Genomic DNA, 21,144 nt, shown 5'->3' on the forward strand with positions numbered 1-21,144 from the left:
AGCCATATCACCACATGCAGCGCTGGACTCGTATTTAACAAATAAACGAAAACAATGAGGGACACGCCCGAGCACGAGGCACAAGCGGGCCCCAGGCCGGACACATCACGGCGTCTCACGTCATGCCTCCAGTGGTCCTACGAGGGCAGAGCAGCGAATGCACAACGCGTCCAGCTTCGCCCGTAAGAAAACCGTGCCTCCAAGAGAGCAGTGATGGGCTCGAACCCCGCAGTTGTCCCACGGCAGACCTGCCTCGAGCCCCTCTGTCCGACTGGCTCCTGGGGTCGTGTCCTTGACCCTGATGCGTCCTGTGTCGGTGAGAGACCCCAAAGAGGCTTGTGAAGCCACATACATGGGTGGAGCAAGCTCCGGGGCCCACGGGCTCTGGCCAGGGGACGTGACCTTCCAGGCCTGATTCTAACCGCCCTGCACCATGACAATTCCTGCTGCTGGGCGCCTCCCGAGGCAAGTCCTAGACCTGGCTCTGTCCAGCCCCCTGCAGCCTCCACTCGGGGTTTGGGAGCAACGCTGTGAGGAGGAGGACTGGGGGGGAGGGCTGTGGCTGGGTCGGCTCCCGTGCCGGGTGCCTGTGCGTTATTCCCGTCGGTGTGTTTGCATGACAGCGACGCAGCCTCCAGGATGCCCCGGAAAAAGACCTGCTGCAGGACTCAATCCGAGGGCATCACGCGAGGGAAACACAAAGCAGGAGCTCGGCTGCGGTGGGCCGCGTTGCCAGGATGAAGGCCTCGGGGTTGGGCGGCGCTCCCCGCCCTAAGATGAGTCTGGCAGCCCCTGGGGGTTTACGGAGGGGACCGCTCACTCTGGACACCAGGCAGCTGGGGACCCGAAACAGACGCAAATGTTTCAAGTCTACAGTCAAGGTTCACCACCTCTGCACTTCTGACAAATGTCTTCGCTGGCCCCTGCCATCTCATCTGGGAGACGAAGCGGTGACTGTAGACCTGGACTGAGAGGCGCTTGACTCTGGAGGATCCATGGCCATTGAAATGCAAGGCTGTGATCTCAAGTGAGCAGGCCAGCAGGGGACAGACTGGAAAGCACCTCGCTCCAGACAGAGGGTGAGAGCTTACTGCTCTTTGTCACACTGGTCCCCTGAACAGTGACACTCGGGCACCTCCCCTTTCGCCCATCTACTCAGCCAGCATTCCGTGAGCATCTGTGAGGGGTCCCGGCTCCAGACAGGACGGGGGGCTGGGAGAGAACTTAGGGGAGGCCAGGGATAGGCCAGGGGCGGAGGCGCCACTTGGACAAGGATTCCGACCGCCTGTCTGCCCTGCAGGCCTGCCCAGCCCCCACAGGGCCGTCAAAGCCCACAGCCGCCATCCTCAAATGCTGGCCGCTGTTCGTCCTTCTCTCTGTGCGAGGCCTGGGGCCTGAGCAGGGGCCGGGGGCCTGGCGGCACAGCGACGCACCGACTCCGGACAGCCAGAGTCCCCTGCCAGGTCTGACAGAGGAAGGCGGTGGCTCGGCCCTCAAGCGTCTGGAAGGTTCTTCACAGCGCACCTGCGCCCTCCCACAGGGCGCCCTTTGTGTCGTGCCTAGCAGGGGGCAGGCCTCCAGCAGGAGCCAACACGGTGCAGACAGTTATTTAAAACGCATCAGTTTCTCCCCCTTCAACTAACCAAGGTTCTACTTGCCCTTTAAAAGTGCTATGAAAAACCTACCACTTATGCGCTGTTCTGACCTTCGCCAACAGCCTCATCAGATAGAGTTCAAAGGCCAGGGCGCTAGGCTTGGGGACTGAAGCCAGCTGGTGTTTAGGACCCGCCTGCAGACATGTCATGTGCAGGTGATGGAACTGGGGGCTGACCGTGAGGGGCCACCGCCAACACTGCTCACGCCCTTCCCGAGATCCATCTCAGCCTCGCGCTGCAGGCCGGAGACTTCCACGCTCTGACGACCTTTTCACAGCGGTGCCCACACGAGGGCTCGCCGAGCCTTTCTTTTGGGTGTGTTTAGGGCGCCTGTCAGTCTCCAGAGCGGGGCCCTCTGGCACCGCTGGACCCCCAGGGCACGGGGCTGCAGGCCCTGACACAGCAGCACCCAGATGCTCCGACACCATTGCCAGGTGCTGCCTGTGTGTGCTGCTCATTCGGGACACGGCTCCCCCACTGGTGGCCAGCAGTAGCCTCTCCTCGTCACCTCCACGTGCTCGCAGGATCGGAAAGCCCACCATTTAAAATAGAAAACACCAAAAAGTGGTGAACTGGCCGTGTTTGGCACATTCTGTCTGATGCTCACACCTAAATCTCTGAACCTGAATGCCACGGTCCGCCGCCCCTTCCCCAGGCTGACCTCGGCTCACACCCGGAGTCACTCAGCTGCCAGCAGTGCTCCCAGGAGCCCCGGTGAGCCAGTACCCCGGGAGGGCGTGACCAGGGACTCAGGCCACTGTCTTACAGATGTGCAAGGGCTCACGGGGCTGCCGTGGTATGGCACATTGCGGCCACGACAAACACACTTGTGCCACTGAGACCCTCCCCAGAGGCCAGCCCGCCACCTGTTCCTGGGGGCGGGGGGTCAGACCTCAGTTGTTTCAGCCTGGGTGTGGGGGGACCACACATTAATTCGGAAAAGTATCCAGGCCCACCCTTGCCTCCTGGTGAGAAGGGGTGTCACTGCAGACACAATGGGAAGAGGCCGTGACCTGTCACCACTCCGGACTCCGGGTCTGCAGGTCGCTGCCACGGGCGGGACTGGGGCTCAGGTGCTCAGGGCCCTGTGCCTCCCGCTGCAGAAAGCTTACTCGGGTAATATCCCACCACCACCTCCTCTTACAGCTGAAAAATTCTAATTACTCAGCCGTCCCCCTAAGGGACGGCACACTGTCCTGGCCTCAGAGGCAGGACATTGCCAGCTAGAGCTGGGCCAAGCCCCCAGAGCGGACTGTGGTCAGCGCTGCCCCACCGATGACAGTCTGTGCGAGGGACAGGTGGGGCAAGGGGCACAGCCAGGGCTCACGGGCCAAAGGGAGACCTGCAGACGCCCGAGTCTCAGGCCTGGGAGGCGGCCGGCTGGTTTAATCTCACAACCACGGGCCCTGCAGCAACTGTGGCCCAGACTGAGATGAATAAATGCTAACGTCCATCACAGACTTCAGGGATGAAGGGACCCCATGCACCAGCCAGTGACTTTTAATGACAATGACCAGAGACACTGCACCTCTCGCGTCTTTGAGCCCCGCAGTGCTCAATAGTGGCTTTATTAGGTGGGTGACCGGAAGGACTCGACATCACATTCCCTTCACTTCACATTATGGTCACGTCACCAGCAAAGGCGCCGTCAGCGAATCTCAACTGCCCACTCCGACAGCCTGAAGCACAGGAGACCTGCTCTCCAGCGCCCCCTGGGGGCTGGGCCCTGGGGGAGGCGGGTCACGCCGAGTCCCTAGCCCACCACCACTAGATCGTCACTGGTGAACTCGTAGGAGGGGACCTCGAGGTTGAGCGGTGCGGGCCCCTTCCGGATCCGGCCCGACGCATCGTAGTGGGACCCATGGCAGGGGCAGTAGTAGCCGCCGAAGTCGCCCGCATTCGCGATGGGCACGCAGCCCAGGTGGGTGCAGACCCCGATCAGGATGACCCACTCGGGCTTCTTCACGCGCTCCAGGTCGTGCTGTGGGTCCCGCAGCTGCGACACGTCCACCGCGGCCTCCTGCTCCACCTCCTTCTTGGTGCGGTGGCGCACAAACAGGGGCTTGCCCCTCCACTTGAAGGCCATGTTCTTGCCCTCAGGGATGTCGGAGAGCTTGATCTCGATCTTCGACATGGCCAGCACGTCCGCGGAGGCGCTCATGCTGGACACAAACTGGGAGACGACATTCTTGGCGGTGTAAGTGACAGCCACCGTGGTCGCTGCGGTCACCAGGTAGGAGAAGCCCTTCCGCGCCTCAGCGCTGTCTCGAGAAGACTTGCTGCTGTCCAGCACCTCAGCCCGGCGGTAGTCGGAGAAGTCGGGCACTTTGACGTCGGTGTGGGAAAAGCGCACGGACGCCGGGGCTGCAAGATTAGCAGACGGTTAGAACACCACTGGGTGAGGAGTCCACCAGCAGCCAACAGGCCTTGATGAGTTCACAAGCGAGAATCAAGTTATAAAAATGTAAAAAATTGCACTTGGTGGTCTCAGATACGGGCGGGTTAGCAGTGCCAGCATCTGAAATGCTAAAAACGGAATGAAGCCAACCTCCACTTCCACACGGGCTCTGCCTCAGTGCACACCGCTGACCCAGGCCTCAGGCGACTCGGCCTCCCGTGTGCAGAGTCAGACAGCCCTGGGAACAGCACTGTGTTCAGGTCCCCGAGACTCATGGCGCTGGGCCCAATGCACAATCGTGTGAACTGTGTTCCCGTTCTCTGGGTCAGAAGGGACCCTGCAGCTCGCCCAATCCACTAAACCACCCTACTACATTTCCTGTCTATCTGTTCTCTGAAAGAACGGCTAACAATTCGTAAAACACCAACGATAAGACAAAGAGTCTATGAACTGCGGCATAACTTCAGCTGCAGAGAATTGAGGTTATTTCTCTCTCATACTGTAAGGTGTACATTGCATCACTTTTTCACTTCAAGTAAAACCCTAACTGGCAGAAAAGGACATCCTTACAAAAAAAGTGCAGCTATTAAAATTAAAATCCCCCAAAGAACCGGCTTTTTCAATACATTCTGGGGAAGGAGGAGGTGGCCACCCCCTCACTGAGGGCCCCCCTCCCCTAGGGCAGACCCTGTCCTTCTGCGGCACACGGCTGCTGCGGGACCCGGCCTGGCCAGGTGTCCAGTGAGCGTCAGACCACGTGCTCTGCCCCGTGGCAGGTTTAAATGCCTGAAAAATAACCCACTTGCTGGTGTCACTGTGAAGCAGGTTTCAGGATGCAAATCTAGAAAATGGGTCACCAAAAGTCCCTCACTTTTAGAAAATGTGTTGTATCCAAAATGAGGTGTATTTTCATATAAGTTGCAATTCTACTGGCTCTCGGGGTCTGTAACTTTACGGGGAGGCGTGGCGAAACTGCCTGGTGCGCTTTTCTGGCTAAACCAACACACGGGCAGTGACTACCTGCTATTCCCCACCACGGCAAAGTGGCGTTCCATGAGGCACTGCCCCAGCCCCACCCAACAGGACCCCGTCAGTGTGGGCTGGGGCGTGGGCTCCGGTTGACTCCCTCTCCCTTAGCACCATCAGGGACTACATCGCACCTGACAGGGACCAAGGTAAACACTTCTCCATTAAAACGGCACCACTACCCTCAACCGGGGCACAGCACACACAGAAACGTATGGAATCAGTAACCAGAACGGCTCTGACAGCCTCGGCTGGAGCTCTGACGGCAAAGAGACTCAGTGGTCTGCTGGCCGCCTGTGCTGCTAGCAGGTCACACTCCCCCTGCGGCTGGGCCACCCAGAGGGCCCTGCAGGATTAAACGTCCGGTGCAAAAACCACTCTCCAAATAATCCACACGAACTGCTTTTGTGACTTAAAAGCAAAGACCCCTGACCTGGCTAGATTTAGTTCCAAATTAAAGGGAAATCAGTTATTTGCAGAGGAAACGTAAGGCAGCATCACGAGTCAAGGTGTGTGGTCTGCCTTGTCCTGTTTCAGGAGGGCTCTCGGGCACCTTGGGAATCTTCCTCCACACGGGGAGGGACCCTCTGCTCCAGGCCCTCCCAGCCCATAGCCTCTGCTAACCACCTTCCCACAAACGACCTTGACAGGAGGGTCTCCCCTGCCCTCAGCCACAGCTGCAGGGCGTGATTTCAGACAACTGCCTGCCGCACGCACAGCACCCCAGCTTTTACCAGTCCCAGGGAATGGCAGGTTCAGAAGGAACCCTGTGGCCACCGTGACACATTCCAATGACGCTGTCCATCTGTGCTACTGGATGTCTCCTCCCTGTTTCTCACCTCCAGGTCACCTGGGCCTGCGAGGGTGCTCTGTTCCCACCTGGCAGGAGTTCCCCACAACCCAACATGCCCCCTACCAAACTCCCACTGAATTCGTTCAGAAACACTCTGCACTGGCTGTGTGCAGAACCCACGGGGAGGGGAGAAAAACACAGGAGACCTTCTCCACGCCCTCCAGCTCAAGGTCAGAGGAATCACAGAAACACAACACAGTGTGGAAGGTGTCACGTGCCTCACAACACAGAGGAGCCAGCAAACGCCAAACTCCCTGACCTGGTCCCGGACACGGCAAGGACGGGAAACATCGGCGATGTGGGAAAGTGCGTGGAGCATCACTGAACATGCAGAGGAGAGGATGGATGGGGGCAGAATTGTGGGGGCAGCTGGGTCACGGCGTAGGGCAGGAGTCACCAGCTCTGCTGTCACGGGCCTGGCAGGAGGACAGCAGTGGGCCAGGGAGGCCTGGGAGAACTGTGCCCGCACCGGCTGCAGCCACGGAGCGCACCAGAAGACCCAGGCGGAACGAGGGCCCAGGGCGACCAGTTCCCAACATTTCAAGGGTCACCAGAGATCCTCCCAGGCTTTAAAAATGATGCTGGTGATGGAGACTAAGGCAACTGGCCCGAAGGCTGCCAATTCAGGACAGTGCATGAACAGACACGAAGACAAGGCACAGAGGGAGACCAGGACCTGCCAGAGGGTGCGTCGGTCCTGCAACCCGGCCTCGGGAACAGTGCGTGTCAGCAGCCCTTACTCCACTGTCCCCTCATCTGTGAAACGGGAGGACCACCTACGGCTCTGGGATGGAATGACCACCGCGGGAGACTCCTGAAACCACCGCTGACGCCTGCACTGTGACTGACCTTGAGGCTGTGCCGCTGTGCGGACTGTGTGTGGTGGGGGCACTACAGGGATCGCCGGGACAACCTCCCAAGTATTAGCGGTCCCTCCTTCTGAGCGTTTATCAAATGCCCCCACAGTGTACTCATGGCTCTGTGTGGGCTACTTTCATCAGAACCTCAGGACACAACCCGCGAGTTCGGTATAACCGCTGATCCATTTCACTGGTGAGAATGGATCCGACTCTGCTGGGCGCAGTCGGAACCCGGAGCTCTGGAACGTAACTGATGGAAGTCAAGACGGAGCCTGAGGCCGGGAGCCGGCTGCCAGAGCCGGTGGACACCTGCGATCGCCCGCCCGGTGGTGTCCTGCCCAGGTGAGACACGGACCCGGGAGCGCGCGGGCCTGCCCCGCTCCACCCAGCCGGCCGCCCGGTCCCGTTTCCCCTCAATTCTCGCCCTTCTGAGCGGATCCCTGGGCCAAGGGCCAGAGAGGGGAAGAAAGGGGGTACCCCTGGCCTGGTTGGCTCACCGGTGAGGCTCACGACGGCGACCAGAGGCCGGCTCGCGGCCTGGCCACTCAGCGACTCGCGACAGAGGAAGGGCCGCTTCACGTCCAGCACTGGCGGCCCCGAGGCGGCGGGCACCGCGGCCTGCACCAGGGGCCGCAGCGCGCCCGCCACCCCGCGGGAAGTGGCCGACAGGACCGGCGCGAAGGGGCCCGAGCGGGCGGCAACCGACAACATGGCGACAGCTGCTCCAAACGCCAAGCCGGTCACAGAGACGACCTTCCGCCCGCGGCGCAGGCGCGCGAAAGCGCAGGCGGCGCGGGGCCGTGACGTCACGCGTCAGCCGACGAGCGCTGGCCAGGAGGGGGTGTGCGTCGGGGGCGGGGCTAAGGGTCCATGCTGGGGGCGGGGCCTCGCGGGGGTTGGGTGTTGCGCGGTCCGTCTCCTCGGGTTCCCAGCGGTCGGGTCCGCCCCAAAGAAAGGGGGCGTGAGGACCCCCGGGAACGTTTCGTGGGCCGGCTNGCGTCAGCCGACGAGCGCTGGCCAGGAGGGGGGTGTGCGTCGGGGGCGGGGCTAAGGGTTCATGCTGGGGGCGGGGCCTCGCGGGGGTTGGGTGTTGCACGGTCCGTCTCCTCGGGTTCCCAGCGGTCGGGTCCGCCCCAAAGAAAGGGGGCGTGAGGACCCCCGGGAACGTTTCGTGGGCCGGCTTTGCAGTCCCGTGAGCAAAAATCATCCTCTACGAGGTCTTAAGAGTAGGAATAAGTTACCATAGTAGGGATAATAACAGTTCTTAACATATGTGCTTATATGCTTAATATCCTAATACATAGAAAATGGGGTATCCATATAAAACCCAGAAGAGAGATCAGCACATAGTAACCGCTGTATGTTTACTATAATGATTATGGCCATTATCTATGAAATAAAAAATAAATTTTGAAAAGGCCAGGGACTTGTGCGCGGAGCTTGACGATGACGATAATGATAATGGCTCGTGTTTATGAGGCATTTGCCATGTGTTAGGTTTGGCGCTTTCCCGTCATTCTTTCCCGGAGAGTCAGGGCCCCCTGAGGAAACGGAGAGGCGGTGCCCAGGGCTGGACTGGGCTGGCAGAAGGCGGTGAGGTGGGGCCCCTACCTCGGGAGTCTGTGCCCCCAGCCACACAGCGGCCCCCCTGCATGCAGGGCCACACCTCTAAATCACGTCCTCTCCCACGGTGAGAAAGTCATCCCCGCCTTACTTCTCTTTCAGCCCTTCCGATCACACCAACCAGCAAGTCCCAGTCTGGTGCCCGCCTGCCTTTGACTCCCCTCTAATGTTCTCTACTCTCCCGTTGAATCCAAAGCCCTTAGCAGGGAGTTGAATCTAGAGAGGATTTAACAACACTTTATTTTCATAGTATTTACTTTCTATCCACACTGATTTTTCCAATGATTGTAGTGAGATAAAGTTTGTTTTACGTTCATTTAGATCGAGAATGAGCTAACTTAATTTTAAGTGAATATTAAGACAAGCAGTGTATACAGTTGGCAGAATTGTGTTGGGGGAGGGGAGTAGGAACCAGTGAAGTTTCCTTATGCTTTGCATGGGCCCTGTGACTTGGGCGAGTTGCCTAACCGCTTCACGCCTCAGTCTCCTCACCTGTAAAATGGGGGTGGTTGTGATGCCACCTGGGAGGAGGGAATGCACTGATGTGTGGAGCACCTACCAGGGGCCTGGCGCATCCTAAGCCCCAGGTGAGGGTTTGCTGGTATTTCTTTGACCTGACACCTCACATGCCCTGCCTCCTGCTCACTGCCTTTGATTTCTGCGGACTCATTTACGTCCTCTCTCTAGGTCCACACACACTGACCACTTCCCCCCTGGACCCGGAGGCTGAGTCTGGGCTGTGCTGGCCAGGGTGTGGAGATGGGGTGATTATCCTGGGTCATCTCGGTGGGCCCAGTGTGATGGTGGGGTCCTGATCAGGGGGGAGCAGGAGATCGGGGAGAAGAGCATAGATCACGCTGCTGACGTGGGTGATGGAGGTACAGAGCCTGGAGCCCAGGGTCGGGGCGTCTGGTGAGGCTGGAACAGGCAAGCGGACAGATCCTCCCCAGAGCCTGGGGAGGTAACAGCCCTGCTGACTCACTTCGGACTTCTGACTTCCAGAATCGTAAACTAATAAATCTGTGTTGTTTTCAGGCACTAAAGTTGTGCTGGTTTGTTACAGCAACAACAGGGAACTAATGTACCTGCATAACAGTTCACACACACATGTGTCTGTGTCCTAAAAACCGGAAGATCTGGCCAGGTAAGTCCTGGATTCTCCAGAGGAAAAAGACTGGGGCACGTATTTGCTTCCTGGCTTGGGTTCTTTCCCATCCCGTCCACATCACACGCCTACCCACAGTGGTCCCCGGGTGTGGGAGCCCTGGTTCCTACCACCCCAGGAACAAACCCGATCTGTCACCAGAAGTGGCGACGTGCCGCCCAGCAGCGGGGCCACGTCTGAGAGCTATATTCTGAGACACTTTGCTCCCCACAGACCCAACACTTCCCTCTGGGCAATGGGCTGCGCGTGGACTCAGGCAGGGGAGTGAATTCTTGGGAGACTCTGCTGGGTGCTCCTAAGACGACCCTCAAAATGTGTGTATGACACAGCTGTTCTGCATGTGGTCCTGGGGAAAGCGACAAGCCCGTGGGACAGATGCCTGTGGCCCTGCCTCGGGGACACACCTCCTCAGCCCCTTTCACCGCCCCCTGGTGCTGAAACAGAGAGGTGAGATCGCCTCCCCAGTAAAGGGCCACGTCTGTCCACGTTTCCACACCATCTCCCTGGGAAATGCCTGGCTTCCCATTTCCACTTCCACACGTCGTGGACAGTTTCAGCTTCTCCCCTCGGCCCCCATCCCTCGCCTGGGCAGCGAGACGTGAAGACCGACAGCCACTTGAGAACTGCAGACTGTCCCCAATTTAAGCCATTTCAAATGCATTTCTGTTCCATAAACTCTCTGTCAGCAGCTCTGTGCCTCTTTGAAGGATGGTAACCCTAGGGAGAAGGAGAAATTAGCCAGGGAGAAGTTCAGAATGCTAATATTTTAATCGCTCGTTCCCTTAACACAGGAGTCAGATTCATTATGTGTGATTAATTGGCAGGCTTCGTTGAAAACCATTATCAATTTCCCCATCAGCCACACATCCATCTCTCGCCAAGCAAGCTGCTACGGTGGCACCCAAAACTCCCCCCTTTTTTACATTTGGATTTTATCAGGTGCCTCTTGAAAAATGTGTCAGGTTAATTGAACTCATTTGTATAGAACACTTGCTAAGAGCCAGGGCTGCTGAGTCAGCTGCCAAGGTCTGGTCCCAGCTCCTCGACACTTGCCACCTCGGTCACTTGGTGGGCGAGTGACTGAGACTCTCTGAGCTTCAGTCCTCTCCTCTGACAACTACCAGCCCTCCAGCATTGCCACGGGGATAACTGATTCATAGGAAAACAGAGACGTTTTATTTACACTTATTTGGAAACTGATGGAGCCAGGGCCGCGGATTGCAAAGCGCTGGCTGTTTAGTTTGTCTTCCAAGGTAATGGTGAAGCTGGCGCCCACCTGCACGTCCAAAGGCCCCTTTGTTCCTGCATCTCAAGAGTTCTTTACCCAGCACACCGGCAATAAATGAAGTCGCAGAGCCTTCATGGTAAGATGTTAGAGTTAACACATCATTCTGAGGAGGCACTTGAGTTCTTCCATTTACCTGCTTTGGGAGGACGCTCGCCCACTTTTTCTTACCAGTCGTAGTCACCAATGAAGAAACTTCCTGTGGCAGGCAGGACCTCAGAACGATGAAATGACAAGCCGTCAGCATCTTAAGAAAAAAGCCCAGGCTGAGTTACACCCGCCTCCCGCACCCAGGTGACGGTTGTTAGCCCGGATCTCTCGTTATGAGCTGTGCTGATTAATAAATTATTGGACCTCCGGGTATGGGCGTATCTGCAATCAATACAATTGCCTAAAAGCTCAGAATTGGACATTGGGCAATAAAACATAACTGAAAGGAATTAGTCGTTTTAATTACAAGGAATAATTCATTGATCATCCCGATGTATTGATCTACAACTTACTTAATTCTGCGCCATTTAATTTGTCAAATTGGAGTCCAAATAGCCATCGATGAGCCCCATTAATGGTAGGGCTGGAAGGGATGGGAATGTGCAAAGATGAGAGTCTCGGACCACAGGCCTGCTGGCTCTGCACAAGGCCTCGTGGCTCCCTCCCTCCCTCCCTCCCTCCTGGGCCTCAGCTCCTGCTCACCTGCAGGGCTCACCTGCCATGCCCTCCCCCACCCCGCATCGTCCCACCGGTCCCTCTCTGGGGGTAGGTGCAGCACAGGCTCCACGTACCCAGGAAGCCCCGGAGGACTCAGGGGTCCTTGGGGGAATGCCTGGCCTCTGCCTCTTGTTTCCTGGCTCTTTGCCTCAGTCTTCTCATGGGAAAATGGGTTTAGAAGCACGCAACTTGAGCACAGGGTGGTGGATGAACCCTCACTCCTGGTCTGTGGCTGTGTGGATGGTGGGTCCATGAGTGTTTTCCCTCCACTGTTGTTATTGGCTCCCCCCGCCCCGCCCCGCCCCAGGTGCCTGCAGGGTGTGCATGCTTGGTGGTCTCTTAGGTCCCAACACACCACCCTCCACTCTCCTCCAAGTCTCTGCTGAATCAACTTGTGGTGGGAGAGAGCCCGACGCCCTTGTTTTCCCCCCAGAAGCACTGCCCTGGACACAGCTGCCAGACAGTGACCCAGTTCCTGCCATTCCGTCTGCACTGGCAGGTGTGGAACGCAGGTGGAGCCCAAGATGTGTGTTCTGGGGGAGCAAGTCTGAGAGCGCTTCTGTGGCCTCTTGTGTGCCAAGGCGGGGTGGGGAGGCTGACTGGGGACAGAGCTGAACACCTGGGGCAAGGAGCCCGGCAGTGGCCCGGGCGGGGTGGCAGGGAAGGAAAAGAGGGTGAAGGAGTCCATGTGGGCGCCTGAGAGAGGCAGGCACCCGGGGGCGGGGGGGCAGGGGGAGACAGAGCCAGAACCCACTTACGGGGTGGAGGCAGTGCCTGGTGGCCAAGTGCCGGGCGGGTGCCTTTTTGGCCAAAGAACAGCTTCCTCCGTGATCGAGACCCGCTGGCCCTGGAGGTGATCTGCTCCCAGGAGGGAGCAGCTGGGAACATCTGCAGATTCAGAGGTCAAGCCGCCTTCCCCTCCCCTTCTCTGCCCAGCCCCCAGAGGGCGCTCTCCCTCACCTTCCCCATAACTTTGTTTTACTGGAGGTCACCCTCCAGCCAGACCCTAACCTCCTGCCAGCATTTGTGTGAGAAGAAAATGCAGATCCTAAGAGACCCCGGTCTAGGCAGAGACATGGACTGGGAGACGGCAGGCCTGGCCCTGGGGCTCTGCCCCCAACCCCTGGCTTGAGGGCAGCTCTCCCACTGCCAATGAGACCTTCCTAGGACCCCCGCAGATGTGGCTCTGCAATGGCAGCTGGGGCCCATGAGGAAGACAGGACAGGGCTCTGCCCCTCCTCCTTCCCCCTTCCCTGCCCCTCCGGGCTCCAGCCACTCCGGCCAGGCCCTGGGACCCTTTGTGCTCCAACCTGCCAAACTCACTGCAGCCTCAGGACCTGCCCTCCGGCTGTCCCTCTGCCTGGTACGCCCTGTGTCTCTCGGGTCTCCAACATCTGGGCCCTTGCTGTCACTCTGTTCTCAAGTTACATGCCACCACTTAGTTTAAACTGGCCTGCCTCCCCCCCCACCCCCCGTCCACTCCCCTGCCCTCTGGGATCGCTCCATCTTTTCATTTCTCCGTGGTCCTCATCATGGTCTGGAGCGGCGAGGCTTATTTCTTTGTCCACTCCTCGTCCTGCTCACCACTAGGGCAGTGAACGGCGTGCCAAGGCGGGGCCTTTAACGAGCGAGGGCTCCTGCCCGCCTCCCCTCGAAATCCAGCATGAAAGCAACACTGCACTTCACCACGAGAGATTCCATGCTTCCTCGGCTTCCCCCATCTCCTCCGCTCATTGCGGTGTCCCCACAACTGTTCTCACACAGGATGTGTTCGGCAAATAGGTACAAATGAAGAAATAGATACACGAGCAGGTGTCTCCCGAGCCTGATGGAAGGAACAGAAGAAAGTAGAGGGCTGCCCGGAGGCTTCCTGTGGGTCATGAGAGCGGCGGGTGGGCGGCGGTGGGAAGAGACCCACAGCCCCATGTGGGCTGGGGTGCCCTGGGGGCGCAAAACGGCCTGGCCCAGCCGAAGCCGAGACCGTTTCCGTAGCCAGTAACTTCCTAAGTAACGTTATTTTTAAACACGGAGGCGGGAAGTAATCCTTACCCACTTGCTAAGGCAGCACGAACGTAGAGCAGAGAGGTTTATTTGTTCCAGCCGATTCACGGATTGTTGGCAGAGAGAGCTTGGAAATGGCGCTGTTGACATCAGCGTCTTGTTTGCAGCAGTGGGAACACCAACCATAACCGTTTTTATTCTGTCTTTTATCAATGTTCGCTTTTTTGAAAGTTCAAGTTGCTCACCATATGCATCTTTGAACCCGAGTAGAGGTAATTTGCGAGAACACGCGTAGCCCAGTATCCATCCAGGGGCATTATGAATTAGCTACAGCCCACCCTGAGGAGCTTCCCGCCTCTTTTTTGGCTCAGTCTTCTGTGTCTCGTCCTTTCCGATGCTGAGGGCTGAGCGCGCTTGCTTCTTATAGAGGCGAGTTACCCAAGAAGGGTCTCTGGCGCCTTAGCGAAAGGCCAGGTGGTCTGCTTCTCTGGCATCTCGGATTTATGTGTTTACAAACAGGGGAAAGTTCATCCCTCCGACCTGCCGCCGACCCCCCGGCAGGCGCCCTTCTCCTCTGTGTTCTGTCGGCACCCACTGGGCACCTGGTTCTGATGCTGCCGAAGCAGCCACAACAGCGTGGCACACCCAGCCCTCTGGCCTCCGCCAGGGGGTGAGCACGGGTGCCCACGGGGAGCTTGGCTGGTCTCACACAGCCCCAGCCCTGCCAGCTCCGGAGCACAGTGTGCGTTCCAGGTTCCTTTCCACCCACAAAGCGTCGAACGGTGGAACTGTTGGCCAACATCTAAAAATGAGGAGGCTGCACGCCACGGCAGGTTGAGCACGGTCACCTGCGTTCCGAGGTGGCGACCACAGGAGCTGTGTGGGGGCCCCTCAGACAGGCTGCAGCTCTCAGTCTCCCCGCACCCTGCCACCCTGTTGTCCCCCAGGAACAGAGATGGGGTGTTGCCTGTCAGGTATCCCCTTAGGCTGGGCCCACTGGGGACACCCGTGCCACCTGTCTGACTCCTGGGACTGGAAGGGACATTGTAGGAGATCGGAGGGCTCAGCCTGCCCCTGTGTGGGACCAGGGAGTGAAGCCAAGCTCTGTAAAGTCCAGGGAGGCACCCAACCCCCCCCCCAAAGACCACACATGAGGTAAATGATGAGGGGGAGGGGCCTTACTGAGCTCAGCAGGTGATTGAGATGGATGACAGGCGAGGTTTCCTCCAGGAGGCTGGCAGGTGATCAGAGACTATAGAGGGGTGGCCCAGGAAGAGCTGGGCAGAGTCCGGGCCCATTCTGAGGCCCTGAGGCGGGGGTAACGTTGGCACACCCAAGTTTTGCAAGAAGGCCGGGGTAATGGGCCCCAAAAGCCCACCAGTGAAGGGAATGCAGCAGCGTATCACACAGCCCTGCACAACGATCGAGTGGGACACACCCTGGGCACTGGAGGATGACTCAACACGCACAAATCAATAACAGGACCCGCCACATAAAAAGAAAGAAGGATAAACACCATGCGATCGTCTCAGTAGAGGCAGAAATAGCATTGGACACCACCCAACCCTCTTTTCTGATTAAAAACTCACAGCATGTTGGATAGAGAAGGATCGTCTCTCAACAGGATAAAGCCCACACACGGGGAGTTCAGAGACAGAGCCGTGCTTGGTGCTGGAAGGTTGAAGGCTTTTCCTTTGAGCTCAGGAACAAGACGAGGACGCCCACTCTCATGACTTTTATTTGACAGAGTACTGGAAGTCCTAGCCACCTCGATCAGACAAGAAAGAAAAACAAAAGGCATTCAAACCCGAAAGGGGTCAGACTCACAGACAGACAGAACGAACGGATGATTGCCGGAGGGAGAATGCAGGAAGGTGGCTGGGGAAGGGGAAGGGGACCAGGAGGGACTGACTGCCCGTTATAAACTAAATGAGGCCCAGGCATGTAACGTGAAGCGGGGGAAATGTAGCCGGCGATAGCGTAATAACTTTGAACTTTGTATCCGGGCAGATGGCTACCAGACTAATGGTGGGGGACCACCTTGTGGGGTATATAAATGCTGAATCACTGTGCTGTAGGTCTGGAAATAAAATAATTTTGCATGTCAATTACACCTTTAGGAAAAAATAGGTAACATGGGGGGAGATCAGTAAGAATAATGACTGACTTCTTATCCTGAACCAGGGAAGCCAGAAGAATGAGGAACGACATAATTAAAACACAAACGCCGGGAAAGAACTGCCAACCGAGAACTTCATAGGCGCAGAACAGATCCCTCAGACACGGATGGCAAACCAAGACAGTTTTGTGAACCACACACCGCGACACCTTGTCACCCACAGACCTGCCACACAACAGGTGCCAACGAAGGTCTCTTCGGCCAAGGAAATAAGAGCTGTGGAAATAGTAGGAGGGTGAGTGAGTACAAAAGACTGAATTGAACATTTTCTGTTTGAAGAAAACACATGACTCCCTTTAAACATATTGTATTTTCATGGTACAGTATTTCGACAGCTTCAGCACCACGGGAATAGGTTCGTTCTGCGTAGTGTGTCCACACAACCAAGGCACTGCTGCGCGAAGGCCGACTCAGCGAAACACACGGCCCGTCGCCGCACACAGTGTGCACGGTGTTGCCCAAATATCTGAAGGGGGGTGAGGACGCACATCACACATGGGCAGTTCCCGAAGTACCTCGTATCCGTTCTTGTGTTTCATCGTCATTTGTTCCATAAAATTTCTGGCACCATAATTCAAAAATAAAGGCTAAAATTCCTTTAGAATACAAAAAGCAATTATCTAACTATAAATCAATCAATAATTGAGTCAAAACTGCAAAACGAAAAAAATTTTTCCCCTGAAAATTTGGGCCAAAGTTTGCATTATACACGGCAAAAATACGGGACTCTTTCAAGTCTCCCCCATTTTACCTAAACTAACTCAATATTTTCACTGTAAGTAGAATGGGTTCGCTTAAAGATGGACATTGGAACCCCCCAAATTACTAGAGATCTAATGGAAGATTTTCCATCTGGAGAGAAAGCCAATAAGGAAATTCAGATGAAATAATAAAACATTTGACTGGCACACAAGAGGTCCAGAAAGCAGGACGACGGCGGGGCCCATGGAGAGCGAGCAGGAAGGTGGCCGCGCCCACACGTGACCACAACAGCACTAATCACAAGAAGAACATGCCGTCCAAACACAGGCAGAGGCTTTGAGACGCGGCGAAAAGCAAGAACCACATGTACATTGTCTACAACAGACCCAGTTAAAACTCAGATACAAAGTAAATGGAAAATAAAAAGATGTCAAAAAACCCCAAAAAACCACAGACGAAATGGAAGCATTAAAACAACTGCAGCCTTGACTGGTGTGAGGCTCGGTGGACTGAGCGCCAGCCCGCAAACCAAAGGGACAAGGGTTCAATTCCCAGTCAGGCACATGCGTGGGTTGAGGACTGGGTTCCCGGTAGGGGGCGTGATAGAGGCAACCACACACGGATGTTTCTCTCCCTCTCTTTCTCCCGCCTTTTCCCTATCTAAAAATAAATAAATAAAGTCTTTTAAAAAAGAAAATGTACATCAAGAAAAGCAGAGCTGGATGAGGCCACAGTCACAGCCGGAACCTCCGCGCGCCTTTGCCGGGAACTGACAAACCGGATTACAGGAGAAACCAGTAACTACCGACGGAGTCTAGCTGAGGCCGCTTGTCCCCACTCCTTGACGTTTGTTGAGCGCTCCACCGAACGGCTGTGGAAGACCCGCTTGTCCCCAGGGCAAACAGAGGCTCGCTGAGTAGACGGTGTGATAACATGCATTTCCACAGAGCCCACAGGAAGAGAATCTCGCAAAGCGCCATGGGTTCCCTGAGCACACAGGAGGCCAGTTTGGAATCCATGAATTCAGCCAGCAGCCGGGATCGCCGTCCAGCAGCCTTGGGAACTTTGGGGGAATGACCCCCCCCTTCCTCAGCAATTTTCCAGCAAGCACTGGACTGGCTCACTTACAGATGACTTTCTTTTAAAAGTAACCGTCCTGCCCCCGACTTTGAGCTAAAGAGCAGAAAATGTGAGTCCAGCCTGTGCTGGCACGAAATGGACACGCCCCCTTGGGAAACGAAGCTGCATCCAGGCCTGGGCTTGCCCTCCGCATCCTCCCTTGCTGCGTTCTGCTGTGTGGGGCCCTCTCCGGCAGGCGGCAAGACGGCCACCTTCAGCTTCAGGTCCCCAAACAGCTCCCACTCACTATGAGGCCCCTCCCACTTCCCTTCCATAGCACCGACTCAGAGTGGCTATGGCTGAGTGTGGGTCACAGAGCACCCTTGCCTCTGGGGCTGACCAAATCACGCCCCCTCGCGCTCACGGCAGGCTTTGATGGGGAGGAAGGTTTGGGCCGAGAAGGGGAAAGGGTCTGGTCCGGCGACGACTGCCACAAGTGCCCCCTGCAGCGGCCCCTGAGCTTGACCGTGGTGGTGGTGTAGGGGGTAGAGAGAGCAACGGAAGTTCCCGCAGTGGGCGTGGCCCAGCAGGCAGGACGTGTGTGTCCGCCCCCCGCCCCCAGCTCCAGCCCTCCTGTCCTTGCACACGCCGGTCCCCACCAGGTCGGGCATTACACATGAGTGTTCACTCACCTGTATACACACACACATACGCCTTGTCTCTGGGTTCCTTTCTTTTCCTGTTTTCGTGATGAATGCAGATTACTTCTGTATAAATACTTTCTTGAGAAAGCTCATATACAGGGTGGGGCAAAAGTAGCTTTGCAGTTGCATGTGGAAAACGGTACAGTAATTAATACCCAGGAACAGAAGAATACACGCTGTGTTTCGCATCCTCACGACGGTCACCCTGCTCTTGCCCCACCCCGTATTTAAGACGAAAATACCCAGGGTTGGACTTTGCTTTTCCTTTGTGTTTTGCATTTCCTTTTCTGGGGAGCAGGTGTGACGTACTGGAAAGACGCTAACCTCGAGGTCGGTCCTCGGAGGCCAGGAGGGCGACCTCACCCAGGTGTGGTGCCTCGGAGGCAGTGTCCGGGGTGTCTCCGCAGAATTCTCACCAAGGGGAGGACAACATCATCGCACTTCCGTTCTGGAAGCCACAGGAAAGTGGCGTGTGCTGTGGGCCCTCTGCAGGATGGACGCGGTCCCACCTTCCAAGGCGCAGCCTCGCCTCCCCACAGGGAGGCGTCTCCCGGCTTGAACTACGCCACAGAAAGAAGTTCCTCGCCTAGCTTGGAACTGAGGGGCGGGGCGGTGGAAAATAAATCTGCATCTTGGAAAAAGCCATTTGCAGAAACAGCCGTGTCCCCAGCGTGAAGGATGCAGGGAATACATCAAAGCAAAAATTAATTCAGTGAACACCCAACCTCATTCTTTTTGAAGGAGTGAATACGATAAAATACTTCATTAGGCGAAGTCTCAGCAGGGAAACATGGAATTTTTTTAAAGAAGAACTTTGTAACTGAGAGAGATGAAAGAGAAGGAGAGAAAGGGCGCTCACACGGACCCGTCCGTGGGCCAACAGGGCTGCTGGCCCAGCGGTGGGCAGAGGGGGGGGCTCCTAGGGCCCATTCAGCCCACACCCGTGGACATGCCGTTCCTAATTTTTCAGCGTACATTTTCAAAACACTCAAAGACAAGTTCCTGGCATAAAACTTTTCTTATTTAAGATTATGTACTGAGAACAGAGCTTCAAGAATAAAATCTTAGGGTCGAAGGGTAGGAATTCGGGTTTCCACACTGATTTACCTGGAGATGCAGGGCACTCGGTTGAACTTGAATCTCAAATCAGGCAGTGTGACCTGACATTCATGCTCACTGGGTGGCCCATGCCTCACCCAGCAGCCTCAGTAACTTCAAAGGCTTCATTCGTCTTCCCAAGGCCTGGGGCCTGGGACTCGCCTCCTCCGTTCAGAACCAGAGAGAGTAGTTCCAGCCTCGCACCGCACTCACCACCTGCCAGGCCAGTGTGGCGGAGCTTCTTGGAGGTAAGGGGCTATTTTTAGACGCACTTGCAGATAAGCAGGCTGAGGCAGGTGAGCGAGAGCACAAGGAAGTCCCGGATGGCACCCTGAGGAGCTGGGGGCTCAGCACTCACCCGTGGCCTCGGGGGCCCCAGGTGTGGAGGAGGTCGGGCTGTGCCCCCTGAAACTGGCACACAGGCTCCCGAGTGACGCCTGGCCTGGGTCCCGCTCAGAGGCACGTGTGGCCGATCGTACAGCCTTCTCCAGCTCCGCAGCACCCCCCAGCTCACTACACCCTAACGCAACAACACCTGGGGAGACGAGGCAGGGGCTTCCATTACACGTCAAGCAAACAATGTCCCAGTATCATTTAAGAGACGAGTCCGCTGTTCCCCAAGGCCCTCTCTCACGCCTGCTGGCTCTGGCCCTTCACCTGGGGGCTCCTCCTCCTTCCCCCCCCCACGGCCTCCTGCTCCCGCGGGGAAGGTGCTGCTCCTTTATCCTCACCCTCCAGGTCCTCAGGCCCATCACACCCCTCAGCAAGCGACACCCCTCCTCCACCCACACCCCTGCCCGGGAAGGAGGGGGTAAACTTAACAACTATGTTCTTATCTAATGTGTCTATTTTAAAATATCAAACAGTAAGCAGACATATTCCTTCCTTCTCCCTCTCTCCCCCTCAGTCCTGAGGGCTCAGCCTCCCTGCAGAGCACAGGGCCTTACCTGGCCTAGAAAGGACCCCAGGCGGGTAGGAGGGACATGCCTCGCATCAGCAGACTTACCCAACCACGCACCGCGACTGGGCCCTGAGGCCTCAGACAAAGGGCTGTGAGGGCCGGGCAAGGAAGAGCACCCCCCTGGGTATCCTGGAGGGCTCTGGGGGGAGGCGCCCCTTCCCTGGGCACAGAAGGACTTCAGGGATTGCTCTGGTCAGGTAGGCGTGGAGCTGGGGGTGGAGCTGGGGGTGGAGCTGGGGGTCGGCACCGCCCTCTGGAACATGCGAGGTTCTCTGCAACCGCCTCCCGCAATTATCGGGAACTCTTTCTGGTTCACACCCCGGGGTCATGGTGGAGCAGGTGGGGACCATCCCACGCTGCCGCTGCCCCCACCCTGGCTGAGACGGTTCAGAAATGGTTCACGAAATGCACCTAACGTTTTAAAACTGCTCGTAAAACTGGATCCCTCAGCACAGGCTTTGGAACAATCAGCTCCCCGTGCCAGGGAAAAACAGGGCCCCTCATCTACGTGCATGAGGGCTTCGTTCTGAAGACAGCAAACAGGCCCCCGAAGGCTGTCCTGCTGCCGTTCACAGGGGAGGGAGGCTCATTAAAACCAAGAAAATATGAATATTTCATAGCGCGATCTCCCCACATCCTTTTCACTTAAGCCGCTGACAGCCCCGAAATGCCCCCAAAAGAACGGACAAAGTCCCCCGGGTGCGAAGCTGTCAGAGCCCAGCTTTGATCAACAGCTTGGTGCACCCAGCTCAGGACCCTCAGAGCAGACGCGAGGTGCCGCCCCCTGCCCGCCCCTCCCCCCACACCGTGTGTCCCTGCTCTCACCTGGCCCCCCCCCCCGCCTCCAACCCTGCACAGGCCTCAGAG

General features: G+C 56.9%; 1 protein-coding gene across 1 annotated transcript; it reads right to left on the reverse strand.

Annotated features, from left to right (window-relative positions):
- Positions 1 to 3,139: 3,139 nt before the first annotated feature.
- Positions 3,140 to 7,570, reverse strand: UQCRFS1 (ubiquinol-cytochrome c reductase, Rieske iron-sulfur polypeptide 1). Its single transcript, XM_037066401.1, has 2 exons — positions 7,290 to 7,570; positions 3,140 to 4,019 (listed from the first exon to the last, which is right to left on the reverse strand). The coding sequence occupies exons 1-2, from the start codon at positions 7,501 to 7,503 to the stop codon at positions 3,409 to 3,411; spliced, it is 825 nt and encodes a 274-aa protein (XP_036922296.1). The 5' UTR covers positions 7,504 to 7,570; the 3' UTR covers positions 3,140 to 3,408.
- Between the last annotated feature and the right edge of the window lie 13,574 nt (positions 7,571 to 21,144).

This window comes from Sturnira hondurensis, unplaced genomic scaffold (assembly GCF_014824575.4).
Source record: "Sturnira hondurensis isolate 20B ecotype Veracruz unplaced genomic scaffold, ASM1482457v3 Scaffold0016617, whole genome shotgun sequence".
NCBI classification, from domain to species: domain Eukaryota; kingdom Metazoa; phylum Chordata; class Mammalia; order Chiroptera; family Phyllostomidae; genus Sturnira; species Sturnira hondurensis.